Below are 17181 nucleotides of genomic sequence, written 5' to 3'. Positions count from 1 at the left end.
AAGGCAGACAAGAGCAAGCAGTGACCCTGATGCTCCCCCCCCCCATGCAGAGCTGTACTTCTCCCCCCACCCCTTTCTCTTTTTTATACATAAAAAGGCTTTGGTTACATGTTTGTCTTGCTGGCAGTTCCATTGTCCGAGAAGTGCGGCTGGTGTAGCCAGAGACAATTTTTGAGAAGGAGGGGTATCCTCTAAACTGGTGGGTCCCCTTTGCGTCTGCGACACTCTTGCTGCCCCAAATCCTCCCCTATTCCTGTATTCCATGCACCTCCTTCCCTGACTGGTTGTGTTGCCAGCAGGATGCGGACGAGGCCCTGAGTTTCCGCAGCTCTCCCAGGTGAGAATTGGGGCTGTTCCAAGACCCCAGCTGCTGCAACTCTTGGGCCAAGCCGTCGTGGGCAGTGGAAGATCCCAGGAGCGTGGCCATGGCTGCCCCTTTCCTAGAGCGCTTCGAGGGCCCTGCGGGTGCCTCCCTAGGTCATTGGAGCACGTAGTCTGAGGAGGCCCGGCCGACGGCTGAAGGCTTTGCTCTACCCAGCCTGGACTTGGCAGCTAGGCAGTTCCCCCTGCCTTGGGCTGAATCGCCTCTCGCCTGGTCCTGACCTCATCTGCAGCAGGTGACTCTGTAGCATGGTGCAAACCGGTGCCTCCCTGGACAGTTTCCTCCATGGGGCTGAAGCTCTCCATTAGGCTTTCGGCAGGACCTTGTCCCTGACAGAGCTTGTACCCTCCTGTTGCCCACACTGCTGACTGGGCACATTACACGGTGCATTTCGTAGAGACCAGAGGGCACATGCATTGGAATGATAGTGTAGGTGCAAAGGGGGGGGGCTACAAAGGGGTAGCCATGGTATAGTGTGCTATAGCAAAACAAACAAAGTCCAGCAGCACCATAAAGACTTAACATCTAGTTCAGTATGAACTGTTGTGAGTCATAGCCCCTCTTCAAGTAGAATAATAAAATAAATTTTGTCAAGTCTTTAAGCTGCCCCTGGACTCCTGTTTAATTTTGCGTGTGTGGGGGGGGGGGAACAACATGCCGTTGACTTTGCTCTGCCTCCAAGTGGGCAATGAATTGTCCACTCCCCCACCTCCTGCATTTTCATTCTTCCCGATTATAGTAATGGAGCAGGGGCCACGTGCCTCCTGGCCCCTGTGCATCACGGGGGGTGGGTTTGGCTCTCGTTAGTTACCACTCATGTAAACAAATGCGATTTTGGCCAGGTGCTAGCCATACACACACACGCATTTCAGGTTTGCTTCTCTGCTGGATTGGGCCAGGGTTGGGAAAGGGATCTAGAGCAATGGCTGGAGGGAATGTTGTAGTGGTTAAGTGGTAATCCTAGTCTGCAACTACTTGAAGGCGTGTCATTGCAGTAGGCGGATGTCATCTTGAGAGGTCAATCAACTGAAACGTCCAGGGTCTCCTTTTGCCCAGCAAAATCAGCTGCAGTGACTGTGGAGGCTCAATTTCTGGGCAGCCACAATACCAGCGTGGTGTATAGTCAAGAGCGGAAGACTCTACTATGGAGAACCGGGTTCAATTCCCCGCTGCTCCACATGAAGCCAGCTGGGTGACCTTGGGCCAGTCACAGTTCTCTCTGAACTCTCTCAGCCCCACCTACCGCACAAGGTGTCTGTTGTAGGGAGAGGAAGGAGATCATAAGCCGCTTTGAGTCTCCTTTTGGTAGAGAAAGCGGGGTATAAAAACCAACCCTTCTTTTTGTGAGCGGGCAGCACCGTGGTTTATATTTTAAAAACCAGAAGAAAATCCTCGTCCAAACTTTTATGAGGATGGGATGCCTTGGGGGATTGTGGCAGAAGCCTGCCTGACAGGCTGCACGAGATGGCAGATTTGAGATGGTGATGCTGTTTGGCAGCACCCTGACATTTTTGGTTGCAAGGATTCCTTGCATTGCAAAGACACCCATGAGGTTGTGTTGGAATGTGTTCTACACGGACTCGTATAGTTGGGGCGGGGGGGGGGGACAAACTCAGTCCTCAAGCATGTTATTTGGCCAGGAGAAAAACAAGGTCCAGCTTGGGTTGACGTAAAGACACTAAGCGTACGTCCTTTGATTGCAACTCTTCAACGTTATTTGGACCACACTAGGGTGGGAGATCCAGCGAAGGGCCAGGGCTATTGCCGCTAGTCAAGACAGACTCGCCCCCCCAGTGGTGGGGGTCCAAAGAAATGCATAGCTCTTACCCACAGAAGTGTCATTACTCATCAAGAAACGTTCTCTTCCATTTCTGAATGCATCTTGAACACCACATGGTGTAGCTGGAAGGTCCATGTTCGAATGCCTGCTGTGCCTGAGAAGCTTTGCCAGGTCCCCAAGAGCCACTAGTGGGGGATGGGTTGCCAGATCCAGGTTGGGAAACTCCTGGAGATTTTGGGGTGGAGCCTTGGGAGGAAAGGGACCTCAGTGGGGCACAATGCCATAGAGTCCACCCTCCGAAGCATCCATTTTCTCCAGAGGAACTGATCTCTGTAGTCTGGAGATGAGCTGTAATTCTGGGGGGTTCCCAGGGTCCGACCTGGAGGCTGCCATCCCTATCAGTCACCCTCTTCACCTGACCTAACTCGCAGGGTTGCTCTGAGGATAAAATGGAGGTGAGGAGAATGATGTAAGCAAAGTGTGGATGTGAACAGGAGTCTAAAAAAGGTTAGATTCTTTTGAAATGTGGTGTTGGAGGAGTGTTACGGATACCCTGGACTGCCAAAAAAACACACAAATCAGCGGGCTCTAGATCAAATCAAGCCTGAACTGACTCTAAAAGCTAAGATAACCGAATGGAGGCTATCGTATTTTGATCACATGATGAGAAGACAAGAGTCACTGGAAAAGACAATCCTGCTAGGAAAAGTTGAGAGCAGCAGGAAAAGAGGAAGACCCAACAAGAGATAGATGGACTCTATACACTACAGGAAGCCACGGCCCCCAATTTGCAAGACCTGAGCAAGGCTGTCAAAGAGGACATTTTGGAGGCCATTGATTCATAGGGTCGCCATGAGTCGGATGCGACTTGACTGCACTTAACACACACAAGATAATTCACAGTGGGTAACTGTGTGTGTCTGCAGTAGTAGAAAAGAGCAAGAGTCCAGTAGCACCTTGAAGACGAACAAAAATCTTTTCTGGCCGGGTGTGAGCTTTCGTGAGCCGCAGCTCACTTCTTCAGATACCAACTTTGCTTACAGCTTATCTGAAGAAGCGAGCTGCGGCTCACGAAAGCTCACACCCCGCCAGAAAAGATTTGTGTTCGTCTTCAAGGTGCTACAGGACTTTTCTACACCCGCGAAACCGTCTTGTGCCAGCGAGCCCTGGCTTTTGCGGCTGAGCCGGCTGCTCCGTAGGCGGCCCCTGCTTCCATTGGCTCCGTCCGCCCGCCCGGTGTTCCGGGGCAGAGCGAGCGGCTCCTTCATTGCTCCTCTCCCCAGCCCAAGAGAAAAGCGCTCGCCTCCCTTTGGCTGCCAGCGCCCAGGCCCTGCCCAGGGAATGCCCTCTTCCCCCCCCTTGCACCCCGCCCCTTAAGGCCGGCGTTTGCAAAACCCCGCCCGGAGCAAGGGGCCGAGCATCGGAGCGCAGCGGCGTCCCCATCCCCTCGGCCGCCTGCGCCAGCCGCTGCAAGGAGGGCGGCCCCGGCCCGGGAGCCGCCTCCATCCCTTGCGCGCAGGGGCCAGGCGGTCCGGAGACGCCTGCCGAGGAGAGGGGAGGGCCGGGCCAAGCAGGGGCGGGGGCTTCGGGGGCCATGATGGCTCGCTGGGCGGCGATGGGGCGCGCTCCTCCGTGCGCCCTGGCTGCGGCGGCGGCGCTGGCCGTGTGCGCCTTCTACTACGCCGGCCCGGGCGGCGAGAGCGGGTCCGGCGCCCCGCGGCGGCTGCAGGAGACGCGCGTCGGGCAGCCCCCCGAAGCCCCTCCGGCCCCGGGGCTGGCGGCGGGCAAGGCCAAGGAGGCCGAGCGGCGGCTGGCCGGCGGCGTGGAGGAGGCGGCGTCGGAGGCGTCGGGCGAGGAGCTGCCCCTGCTGCTGGTGCTGGCCAAGGCGGAGCGCAACGCGGCGCTGCGCGCCAAGGCGGAGGCGGCGCTGCGCTCCCTGGCGCGCCTGGCCAAGCTGGGGCCCCGCCAGGCGCTGGCCCTCCACCTGCTCAGCGACGCGCCCAGCACGCCCCTGGCCAAGGACCTGCTCCGCCGCGCCCTGCGCGACGCCCCCTTCAAGTACAAGGTGGGCGGCCCGCGCGACGCTCTCCCTGCAGGAGAGGGAGGGGGCCACCGCCGCACCCGCCAGACTGCGGGGCCTGAGCTGCCTGCGGGGGCCGCTCCAGAGCAGCCCAGACCCGGCCTGTTCGGTTGGGCGCGGGGGGGTGGGACACAGGTGGTGCTGCTGCTGCTGCTGCAGCTGGCTGGGGGCTTCCTGGAGGCCCCTGCTTGGCCGCTGTGTGAACAGGCTGCTGGGCTCGAGGGGCCTGGGTCTGAGCCAGCAGGGCCTTTCTGAGGTGCTCATTGTGCAACTCCCTGCCCCAGGCTGCCAACTTGGAAGGCTTGAAGAGGGGAGTGGGCATGTTCATGGAGGAGAGGGCTATCCATGGCTACTAGTCAAAATGAATACTAATCATGATGCATCCCTATTCTCTCCAGGATCAGAGGAGCAGGCCCATTAGATTAGGTGCTGTGGAACACAGGCAGGATAATGCTGCAATCGTCTTGCTTGTGGGCTTCCTAGAGGCGCCTGGTTGGCCACTGTGTGAACAGGCTGCTGGGCTCGATGGGCCTGGGTCTGATCCAGCAGGGCCTTTCTGATGTTCTCATTGTGGAACTCCCTGCCCCAGGATGTGGTGATGGCTGCCAACTTGGAAGGCTTTAAGAGGGGAGTGGGCATGTTCATGGAGGAGAGGGCTATCCTAGTCAAAATGACAACAAATCATGATGCATGCCTATCCAGGATCACGGGAGCTCACTTCTAATATTAGGTGCTGGGGAACACAGGCAGGATGGTGCTGCTGCAGTCGTCTTGTTTGGAGGCACCTGGTTGGCTACTGCGTGACCAGACTGCCGGACTTGATGGGCCTGGGTCTCATCCAGCAGGGCCTTTCTGATGTTCTTATGAATTTGCCCATCCAACTTGGAAGGCTTTAGGGGGGGAGTGAACATGTTTATGGAGGAGAGGGCTATGAATGTGCCATAAAGCATTCCTATTTTCTCTAGTATCAGAGGAGCATGCCTATTCTATCAGGTGCTGGGGAACACAGGCAGGATGGTGCTTCTGCAGTCGTCTTGTTTGTGGGCTTCCTAGAGGCACCTGGTTGGCCGCTGTGTGAACAGGCTGCCGGACTTGATGGGCCTGGGTCTGATCCAGCAGGGCCTTTCTTAGGTTCTCATGTTCTTAACGCAGGCAGGATAATGTTGCTGCAGCCATCTTGCTGGTGGGCTTCCTAGAGGCACCTGGTTGGCCACTCTGTGAACAGACTGCTGGACTTGTTGGGCCTGGGTCTGATCCAGCAGGGCTTTTCTCATGTTCTTCTCCCCCCCCCCCTCCAGGTGATCTTCCATGATGTGAACGTTCTGACTGAAAAGCTGCTGCCCATCGTGGAGGCCATGCAGAAGCTGTTCAGCGCAGGCACCGGCACCTACTACAGTGACTCCATCTTTTTCCTCTCGGTTGCCATGCACAGGGTCATGCCCAGAGGTGAGTGGATCTCTGCAGCAGCAGAGCTTGCAAGTGGGCAGCAATGCATTCAGTGTCTTCAGTGCCCTCCGCATCTGATTGGCTCGGTGTGGGCCAAAGCCCCGGGCTTGGGAGGGCTGGGAGATGCCGGGAGTATCACAGCCCCTTCTTTTGTCTTCCAGAGATTTCGCGGATCATCCAGGTGGACCTGGACGTGGAGTACAGGACCAATATCAGGGAACTGTTTGAAGAATTTGACAACTTCCCAGAAGGAGCTGTGATTGGCATCGCTCAGGAGATGCAGCCTGTCTACCGGTACGTTTCCTCCCAGGAAGGTGGGGAAGGAGGTGGGGCCAAATTGACATTGTAGCCTCTGGGGTGGCCTCTAAAAAACAACGGCGTAAGTTCTGCCTGCCACACCAGGCAGGGTGCTCTCTCCTCCCTCCCCCATGTAAAAGCAAGAGACAGACCTCAAGAATAGTTGAAGGGTGCCTTTTGCTCAGGGGATCCCTTCTCTTTTTTATGTTTAGCAAAGCAATTACTTTAAAAAAAAAAATTTTTTTAATTTTATAATTAAGGGGATACAAAAAGGAAAAAAGGGAAAGGTAAACCATTTGATATACAAAAACAATATGGCAATTTCATTTGAGAGATAAACATTGGTCAATTACAGTAACATATAACAAGCCTAAATACTGATCGAATGCGATATAATATATCTAAAAAAGTAATTATAAAAGTATAAAAATCATTCAAACTATCTAATTCTGAGACATTAAAAATATAGCATATTAAAGCCCAGCATTTACTTAGCAAGCAGCTGAAACATATTAGACATGTTAAATGGAGCATTGCCTGTTATTCGTTTTCGTACTAGTCAGTATGTGTCATTCATTTGATTAACTGGAGGTCATGTAAGTGTAAAATGATTCCCACTTTTCATCAAATTGTTCTATATGTTCGTTAAAGTTTGGATTTAACATAAGTCATTTTGGCCATACTGGCATAGTCCAACAATTTTTCTTTCCAATCTTCTATTTCGGGTTTAATATGGCCCCCCAGCCTGTTTTGCAGAGAGAGAAAAGGGGGCGCGTGGGGGCTGCGCTTGGGCGGAGGGCCGCCTTGATTGGCTGTCTCAGCCCCACCCCCACCCCGGAATGAAGGCCAGCGAGTCTGAAACCCTAGAGAGGCCACTTCCTTCTTACCCAGAGCCCGCGGGGGGGGGGGGGGAGTGGCCTTTGTTGTTCTGACGCATGGAAAAGCAGCAGCAGCTCCTCCTGAGTGGGTCAAGGGGGATCCTGAGGATGGGTTGGGGGGGACTTGAGGGTGGGAAAGGTGGCGGGGGGGGGGGAAGGGAAATGCAAGGGAGGTCAGAGGCTGGCCCCAATCCGGGAGAGGAAAGACCCCACACACACACACACACACACAAACACCGAAAAGCCTGGGAGGGGGGGGCTCCTCCGTCTGGCTCTCCTTTTTCCTCCTTCCTTTCTGCAGAAGGCTGGGGTGGGGGGGAGATGCATTGCGGAGGCCTCACGAGGGATCCAGATTTGCAGGGTGGGTGGGAGGGAGGGGAGAGACTGGATGGGTCTTGAGTGGGGGGATTGTGAGTCAAGGAAAGGCAGGGGGGAGAGGGGGCTGGATTTGGGGGAAGGAAGTGTTTGGAGTCAGACCCCCCCCCCCAGCAGGTTCTCTCCAAGGCAAGTGGCTGCTTCGAAAGAAGGGATGCGGTGGGGGAAATAAATGACTCCTGGCATGTATCGTGTTTGGAAACGAGGCGTGTTCAGACGGGGCCGAGTCTGCAGAGGACACCTGTGTTCATTCCGGAGGTCAAAGCCCCGAGCAAAGAGGTCAGAAGGAAAGAAGAAGAGAAGGGTTGGTTTTTATATGCCCACTTTCTTTACCACTTAAGGGTGGCTTACAATCACCCTCCCCTTCCCCTCCCCACAACAGATACCCTGTGAGGTAGGTAAGGCTAAGAGAGCTGTGACTAGCCCAAGGTCACCCAGCTGGCTTCGTGTGTAGGAGCAGGAGAAACAAATCCAGTTCACCAGATTAGCCTCCGCCGCTCAGGTAGAGGAGTGGGGAATCAAACCCAGGTCTCCAGATCAGACTCCACTGCTCCAAACCACCGCTCTTAACCACTACACCACACTGGCTCTCATGGGGAGAAAAACTCCACATTCCTCCCTGCACGGGAGATGTCAGAGTGTTTGAATCTTGGACTCCATGAGAATGAAAACCAGTTTATTTCCTGGCTCAGATGAGGGGAGGACAGAATACCCCCAGAATGGTTGAAGGGGGAGAGTCAACAGTCCCAGAGAGGCACATGAGCGGGGGGGGGGGGGGAGGAAGAGTTCCTGCTCCCTCCCTACAGAAGGAAGGTTGGAGATTTAGAAGCTGGGGTTGCGTCCGGTGAGCTTAAAGGGGTTTTGGGGAAAGGAAGGAATGTAGCCATGGTTTTTGTGGTGCAGTCTGTGGTTATGGGCATAATAAGTATGCCATTTGCAATAAACATTGCATAAAATAGTTAATTTGCATTTAATTAATTTAATTAAGAATGTCAGGCAAAATGGTCGGCCCTCACGCATGTTCACTTCATCAAATCTGGCTCTCTTTGAAAAAAGTTTGGACACCCCTGGCCTAGAGCATCCCTGACAAGTGCTTGTCCAGCCTCTGCTTAGACAGCCAGTGAGGAGGAGCTCACCACCTTCCCTAGGTGGCTGATTCCTCTTACTGTAAATTTTTTCGAATGTCCAGCCAGTACTTTCTTGCCCATAATTTACACTCATTCTTGCAAGTCCTATCCCCTGCTGCCAACAGGAACAGCTCCTAGCCCTTCGGCTCAGTGGTAGAGCATCTGCTTGGCATGCAGAAGGTCCTAGGTTCAATCCCCGGCATCTCCAGTTAAACGGACTAGGCAAGTAGGTAATGTGTAACACATCTGCCTGAGACCCTGGAGAGCCACCGCCGGTCTGAGTGGACAATACTGACTTTGATGGACCCAGGGCCTGATTCAGTATAAGGCAGCTTCATGTGTGTTCATGTCCACCCTCAACCTCATCCAGCTCCCTCAGTTTTTCCTTGTAGGGCCTGGTCTTGAGGTTATTGAGAACTCAAATACGAAATTATCGGTCAGCTAACCAGTAGATGTGATTTGTTGCTAAAATTTGCCTCTAAATTGCAAGACTGGTCCAGTTTTGAAAAAGAGGACCAGAGGAACCAGGAAATGATGGGTGAGCTGACCTAATATCAGTTCCTGGTCAGTTAGTAGAAATTCTTTGTTAATGAAGGAGTTATGAAACACTTTGAGGAACAAAGCCCGAAGGTCTGCAGGTGGAGATGGAGTCCCTACTGAAGTGATGGCATGGAGAGGGTGTGTGGAACATGCTCTGCTGTTCTCTATGTCTCCTCTGAGGCTGAGTTGGCCTTCCGGAGGCCCTACCACCACAGGCACAGCCGTGGGGCTGTTTCTGTTGCCATCGTGCCACCTTCTGCCCAGCCCCCTCAAGAGCAGCAGGCAGGGCTTCCTGGCTAGCCAGTGTCCCAGGCAGAGGAGAACTGGGCTCAGCAGTCAGGTGTGTCAAGAACGCAAGTGCTTCCCACCCCTGGCTCTATCGGTTCTCGTGGCACACAATTATTTCCTTTGCAGGAACAGGGCTAGGCCTTGGAAACAGCCTCGCTGTTGAGGTGCCCAGAGGTGGCATCCTTTCACTGGCCAGTAAGGGGCATACCTGTGGCTGGCAGGAAGGGTATGGGTGGAGCTGGCAGGCAACGATGTCTTCCCCTCTTCTCAGTTCACCATCTCTCTCTCTTTCTCTGCTCTTCCCTCGCCAGGCATATCTTTTGGCAGTACCGCCAAGAGCACCCCGGGACCAAAGTGGGGGAGCCCCCTCCAGATGGACTGCCCGGTTTCAACAGTGGTGTGCTGCTGCTGAACTTGGATGCCATGCGCCAGTCCGCGCTCTACAACCGCCTGCTGGAGCCGGAGGCGGTGCGGCACTTGGCGGAGAAGTTCCGTTTCAAGGGTCACCTCGGAGACCAGGACTTTTTCACGCTGGCTGGCATGGAGCACCCCGAACTGTTCCACATTCTGGACTGCACCTGGAACCGGCAGCTCTGCTCTTGGTGGCGGGACCACGGCTACAGTGAGGTCTTTGACCACTACTACCAGTGCGACGGCCACGTCAGGATCTACCATGGCAACTGCAACACACCGATCCCAGCAGAGTAGCTGCCTGGACCTCCCTGGTGTGGTGGTTAAGAGCGGTGGACTCTTAATCTGGAGTACCAGGTTTGATTCCCTGCTCCTCCGCATGAGCAGCAGACGCTAACCCAGTGAACTGGGGTTGGTTTCCCCACTCCTACACATGAAGCCATCTGGGTGACCTTGGGCTAGTCACAGTTCTCTTAGAGCGCTCTCAGCCCCACCGACCTCATCTGATGTGGGGAGGGGAAGGGAAGGTGATTGTACGCCGGTTTGATTCTCCCTTAAGTGGTAGAAAGTCGGCATATAAAAACCAGCTCTTCTTCTCTGCTGCTGCAGGGCTGGGCTGGGGGGCATCAATTCCGGTTGTGGATCCAAGCTTTTGGGTGGCAGCAACGAGGGTAGGGTAGGCAGCACGCGGGAACCAGTTGGTTTTTCTGAACACACACCAGGTGTCATGGCAGCAAGCAGGAACCAGGTGGCTTTTCTGAACACATTCCAATGGTCCCAGCTTGACTTGGCAGAGAGGTGCCTGGGACCTTTGAGGGGCTTCTAGTCAGGATTGCCAATACAGAGACTAGGTGGGCACAGCTGTGGGGAAGCAGCTGTACTAACTTGGAGCCAGAATACTTTGCTATGTTGGCTGTGAAGTCATGGTGCTAAGGGGATAGGCGTGCTTTGTGGCAGGGGCAGCCAGCCTGTGCTTCCCACCTGCCATTGGGGGCTGTGGCTGCCAGAATTGTGTAGTGGTTAAGAGCAGTGGTTTGGAGTGATGGACTCTGATCTGGAGAACCGGGTTTGATTCCCCCACTCCTCCACATGAGCAGCGGATGCTAATCTGGTAGACTGGATTTGTTTTCCCACTTTTAAACATAAAGCCAGCTGGGTGACCTTGGGCCAGTCGCAGTTCTCTCCAAACTCTCTCAACCCCACCTACCTCACAGGGTCTCTGTTGGGCGAAGGGAAGGTGATTGAAAACTGGTTTTATTCTTAAGTGGTAGAGAAAGTCGGCATATTAAAACCAACTCTTCTAATACGTGAGTTAAAGTAATGTCACCCCAATTTCAGCAGTGCAGAAATGGCTGCTGGTGGACCAAGCATGCGGCCTGAAGAACATTTCCTTGTGAACCTTCATGACTCCTGGGATGAATGTGCCCATTTGCGTGGACTGAACGAAAGCTTAGTGGGAGAGGGAAATGAAGAGGAGGAGAGCAAGTGCTGTATACTGCGTGCGAGCCCATCAAGGGTGCAATAAAATCTGTTCAAAGCTATACGCATGTCTGGTGTCAGTGGGCAGGGGTGCTTAGAATTCTGTCCCCCAGGCTTTCAGAAGTGCTGCAGGAATTCCTGAAGGTGGGAGGGGGGCTCCACTAAGTGTGTTACCTGCTTTGCAGGGGGCAAGCCTTGAGATCAACCCCTGCCATCTCTAGGTCAGCCTCCAGATGCAGGAGTTTGGGCATGGCCCCTGCTGGACATCCTACTGGTGCTGCATGAAGCATCTTGGGTTGGATGAGTCCAGGAAGGGACAGTGCAGAAGGTGGCTTCATCTATAACAACAACAAGGTGAAGAAACCCGTCTCTTTTTTGGGGGGAAGGGGGCAGGTTGGCTCTTTGGCACACTTGTGCTCCGCCGCTCATCCAGTGGCCCCTGGCCTGCGGCAAAGCCATCCAAGTCGCCAGGTCGGGCTAGAATATACCAATAGGGGAGTGGTACCCAAAACACATATATACAGGGAAAAAATACTACTGTACACCTGAAGGTGATCAATTATATAATTTCAAAAAGGTGATTTATAATTCCAAATGTACACTTACAATATTCAAAATACCTATGTCCAAACAATGCAAACTGTCCATACAAGGTTTTGCTATTATATCCTTGTTTCACAGACTATTAGTCCAATCAGAAGGCACAGGAGCAAACCTATAAAGAAACTGTTAAGCCAAGTGAGCTCAGGTAACCAGCCAGTCAACCACTGCCATGAAGTCACCTGGCATCTTATTGCCTCATGGTATCAGTGGAGGAAAGTTGTGTAAACCCCCTTCATAACACACACTGAAGCACACAGAGAAAAGCAATTCATTATGTGATAAAGACGCAAGCCTAAAAGAAAAGTGATTACTAGGCAATAACTCCTTTCAGCAAGGACTCAACCCATATATATTGAGAAGCCTCTATACATCTCAAGTTTATTTGCACCTTTAATATCGCCAGTTGTCCATCTAAAATATCAAGCTGAATGTTATGGAAATAATTTCCTTAATTGGTCCATCTTATCACTAAACATATGGGATGGACATCAAAAAGTCATTAAATTAGAATGTGCCCCGGTTATAATGACTGGAAACCCATTTTTACACCAGTGTGGCTTCTGTGCAGTCCCACGCACAGGCCAGCCACAGGAGAAGATTGTCTAGCTTTACAAGGATCAGCTCTGCTGAGCGCTCCTCTCCCCCCCAGGCTGATGCTGTTATTTTACCAGTCCAACGGTCACTTGACTCTGCAGCTCGTGTCTTCTGTCCAGTCCCCCATGGGGGACTGCACAGGCACAGGCTGGCCACAGAGGAATTTTTTTCAAGCTTCTTGAAGCCTCTAGGCCAGTGGTTCTCAACCTGGGGGTCGGGACCCCCAAGGGGGTCGCGAAGTGTTTTCTGGGGGGTCGCCGCCACTGTCCTGGGACAGCCCCCATCCCGGGCTGTCCAGGACTCACCCAGACACCCTGTAACCCTGATCCATCTGCTAGGGCAGGGAAGACCCCAAGCAGAGAGGTGAGGAACTGGCCGACCGACAGCCAGAAGGAGCTGGGCTGCAGAGACGCGGCGGCGTGCCGCTGCACACCAGCTGTAGCCCCGCTGCCCAGCTGAGAGGGCCGCCTCTACTGACGAGACCTTGGAGCTGCTACGAAAGCAGAAGCAGACAGCGAGGTACATGGGTGTCACAGCCCCCCCTTCAGTGCCTTATTATAGGAATCGTTTTCCTTACAAAGATTGATACCAACAACCTCGGTTCCAGAAGCAAGGGCCCTCTACTTCTTATGGGCAGCAGCACCAACAACAGCACCCCTATCAAGCCTTTCAGCCCTCCAATAGGAGGAAGCCATATAAGAGCCGATCCACACAACATCGCTCTCAATCTCCTCAGAAGCAGGGGGTTAAACCAGCCTTCTGACTAGGGGACATTGGCATAGGGGGGAATGTTGTTTGGTGATCACTTAGTTCCTTTTGTACAAGCTTGGCAAGAGATCACTACTGATTCATGGGTCATTTCTATTATCAGTAACGGTTATAGGTTCCTGCATACCCCTCCTACCAGTCCTCCTCCATTCAATGTTTCCCCCCCAGTACCTAGTTTGATGAGTTCCTTATCTGAGCTAGTTGCCAAAGGTGCAGTTGAGACACTTTCTCCAAGTTCATTGGTCCCTGGTTTCTATTCAAGATTGTTTGCTTTTCCTAAGACGGATGGTGGGCTTAGACCCATCTTGGATCTTCGTCAATTGAACAAGTTTCTGTATGTTCAAAAGTTCCGTATGGTTACACTGCAAAATGTCGTGAATTTATTAAAGCCTGGTTGGTGGTACGTGGTGCTTGATCTTAAGGATGCTTATTTTCATTTATCTATTTCCCAGGAGCATCGGAGATTCCTTCGCTTTGAAGCGGGGGGCATCCTTTATCAGTACCAGGTTCTCCCTTTCGGGTTAGCTACAGCCCCTAGGGTCTTTACTAAGTGTTTAGCTGTAGTAGTAGCTTACCTGCGGACTTAAGGCTGCACTGTGTTCCCATATCTTGATGACTGGTTGTTAACGGCACCCTCCCCGGAGGAGTTGGTGAGACAAAGGGACCTTACAATAACGTTACTACAGAAATTGGGTTTTTTGCTTAATTTCCAAAAGTCAGTGTTAAATCCCTCACCTTCAGTTCAATTTGTGGGGATGTTATTGGATGCCACATTAGGTAAAGCCTTTTTACCTGCTGACCGTAAGTCTCACATTAAGCAGCTGGCGGCGGCGGCCCAAGCTATGCGCTTCCGCTCAGCTAGATTCATTCAAGTTTTGTTGGGTCAGATGTCCTCCACTACAGCAGTGGTCCAGTTTGCTCGCCTCAATATGCAACCTTTACAGAATTGGTTCGTTAGGGCGTACAATCCTATCACTGAGCACCACTCTAAGAAATTATCTATACCTAGATCAGTTTTGAAGTCGCTTTCTTGGTGGAGGTCTGACTCTAACCTGTCTCTGGGAGTTTCATTTGGTATATTTTCCCATTCAGTGGTGGTGACTACTGATGCCTCTAATATGGGTTGGGGAGCGCATTGCCAGGGTTATTCCACACAAGGTTTATGGTCTGTTTCTGAATGTTCGTTTCATATAAATTTGTTAGAGCTACGAGCAATTCGTTATGCTCTCATTTCATTTACAGATGTGTTACGCAGCAGAAGTGTTCTGATACAAACAGACAATACAACTGCGATGCACTACTTAAACAAGCAGGGAGGAACCGTTTCGGTGTCTCTCTGCCAAGAATCACCCAGGATTTGGAAATGGGCGATCAGCAACAAAGTGTCCCTACACGCCATTCACATATCCGGGGTGAAGAACACTCTAGCCAACTAGTTAAGCAGGGAGTTTTTACAGCGACACGAATGGTCAATCAAATGGGAGTATCTCCTTCCAGTGTTTCAGGCTTGGGGATTTCCTGTGCTGGACTTGTTCGCCACGTCAACCAATGCCAAGGCCCCCTCATTTTGCTCCAGGGCAGGTCACGACCCAAATTCGATAGGGGATGCGTTCCTAGTCCCTTGGGGCGAGGGCCTCCATTATGCCTTCCCGCCACTCCCATTAATGACACAGGTTCTAGACAGGATCCTCCTGTCCCAAACTCACTGCATTTTAATTGCCCCCTATTGGCCAAGGCAAGTGTGGTTTTCCCTCCTGTTAAGGATGGCAGGCAACAGGGTTATCAGTTTTCCTGTAGCTCCGGACCTATTGAGAGTAGACAATGTGTTCCATCAGGACCCGGGCAAGTTACGCCTTGCAGCATGGTTATTGAATCCTCCAGAGTAGGTTTTTCTGATAAGGTCCTTACAGTTATGCTTAATAGTAGAAAGCAATCAACCAGGGCTTCTTATTCTTCTAAATGGGAGCGTTTTTCTAGATGGGCGTTACATAGGGGTTTTGTGCCTCAATATTGCCCTTTACCCAGCTTGTTAGAATACCTTATATCTTTATACGAGGAAGATCTTAGTGTATCCTCTATTAAGGTGCACTTAGCAGCGCTATCGGCGTTCCATGTTTGGGTGGATGGAGTTTCTGTTTTTTCCCACCATACTTCTAAAATGTTCATGAAAGGTTTAGCTAGATTATATCCCACTGTTCATAAACCCATTTCACAGTGGTCTTTATCGCTGGTTCTTTCCCAGTTAATGTTACCGCCTTTTGAACCTTTACATAAAGCCTCCTTAGCTCACCTGTCATATAAGGTGTGTTTGCTGGTAGCTGTGACATCAGCCAGACGAGTGGGAGAGTTGGCTGCATTATGCTCTGTGCCCCCCTTTTTGCAATTTTTTCCAATAAAGTGGTTTTGAAGCCTAGTCTTAAGTTTTTGCCTAAAGTTGTGTCCAAATTTAATCTGTCACAAGCAGTTTCCTTGCCTGTTTTCTTTCCCAATCCCCAGACTGGAGCGGAGAGAGCACTTCATTCATTAGACTTTAAAAGGGCATTACTTTATTATTTACAAAGGACTGCTCATATAAGAAAATGTACTTCTCTGTTTATTTGTTTTGCTGGACCCAGATTGGGTCTTGCCTTATCCTCTCAGTCTATTTCTAGATGGATTGTTCATACCATCAGGTTGTGCTATGTTCAGGCTGGTGTGCGTTGCCCGGAGTCTATCCGAGCTCATTCCACTTCTGCTGCATTGCGTCGGGGAGTGCCATTACTGGACATCTGCAGAGCGGCAACTTGGTCCTCTCCGGATACCTTCATACATCATTATGCAGTGGATGCAGCATCTAGACAGGACACAGAAGTTGGGAGAGCAGTCTTACATTCATTGTTTGACTAAGAGCTCTATACCCACCTCCAGGGTGAGTAGCTACTTAATCTCCCAATGTGGGACTGCACAGAAGACCGAAGACGAAAACAGAGTTGCACTTACCTGTAACTTCTGTTCGTCGAGTTGTCTTCTGTGCAGGCACACATCCCTCCCTCCTGCCCCGCTATGAGCTCTTTATGGTGCCTGTGTTTTCTTTTTAGAGTTTTATAGCGGCTGGCAGACTAAAGAACTGAGGGAAAGGGGGCGTCTCCCTTCAACGCCACGTCGCTTGGGCGGGAAAGCTGACACATGCGTGGAGAGGACGGCGCCCCCTATCCGTAATATAGAAGCTATGATAAATCGTTCCGGTGGCTGGCCTGCGCATGCGCAGTCCCAATGTGTGCCTGCACAGAAGACAACTCGACGAACAGAAGTTACAGGTAAGTGCAACTCTGTTAAGTGTTCGCAGGTGATTGCCCACTACTAAACCTCCTGGTGAAATTGACTAGCAAACGACCGGGCGATCTCTCAGGCTCCCAGGCATTGTTCCGCGGGACCAGAGATCTCACAGCGGATCTCTATTGAAACGCTAATGCCTAGTGAGCAAAGGAATGAGAATGGGGGTGGGAAGGAGACGGGGCTTGCTTATCCGTAGCCCGACTGGATGCCCTCGCTGACAGGTGGTGTGTGCATGTGCACACATGTATTTGAAGGTTTTGTTCAGATATAATGTGCCTGGCGCTTGTCTGCAACAGCAGAATACAAGGGAAAGGGAGAATTTGTGTACATTTTTCTTAAACCTTACAGGCCAGGGCACGTGGTTCGTCTTAGTTTTGATTGGGCAGGCTTGTGCTTTTCTCTCACCAGCCTTCATGTCTGATTGCAGAATCAGCACTTTTACGTCCGAATGTGTAGCTTCACCCAGCTTTCAGTCCCTCACGGATCACACAGTTGCTGGTAGTTTCGACATCAAGAGTGGGAATCGTGCGCATGAAGGCCCTGGCTAGGAGCTATGTGTGGTGGCCAGGCATCGAAGCTGCTGTCGAGGAGTGGGTGAGCTGTTGTCGATCTTGCCAGGAGTCTCGCCCAGAGATGCCGCGCGCCCCGACCCAGCACTGGGAGTCCACACACACACCCTGGTCCCGCATCCACATTGACTTTGTGGGACCCTTCCAGGGTAAAACTTTTTTGATTATCGTAGACTCCTACTCTAAATGGCTAGAGGTGGTCGTCGGCTCTATGACCTCGCGTACGGTCATCCGGGAGCTGCGCAAGGT

General features: G+C 52.1%; 1 protein-coding gene across 1 annotated transcript; it reads left to right on the top strand.

Annotated features, from left to right (window-relative positions):
* The first annotated feature begins 3759 nt into the window (after positions 1-3759).
* XXYLT1 (xyloside xylosyltransferase 1) lies at positions 3760-9906 on the top strand. Its single transcript, XM_056852085.1, has 4 exons — positions 3760-4227; positions 5541-5688; positions 5850-5982; positions 9505-9906. The coding sequence occupies exons 1-4, from the start codon at positions 3760-3762 to the stop codon at positions 9899-9901; spliced, it is 1146 nt and encodes a 381-aa protein (XP_056708063.1). The 3' UTR covers positions 9902-9906.
* Positions 9907-17181: the final 7275 nt, after the last annotated feature.

This window comes from Euleptes europaea, chromosome 6 (genome assembly GCF_029931775.1).
Source record: "Euleptes europaea isolate rEulEur1 chromosome 6, rEulEur1.hap1, whole genome shotgun sequence".
Taxonomy (NCBI): Eukaryota; Metazoa; Chordata; class Lepidosauria; order Squamata; family Sphaerodactylidae; genus Euleptes; species Euleptes europaea.
Note: the sequence above shows the minus strand (reverse complement) of the source record. Positions and strands in the feature narration are given on the sequence as shown.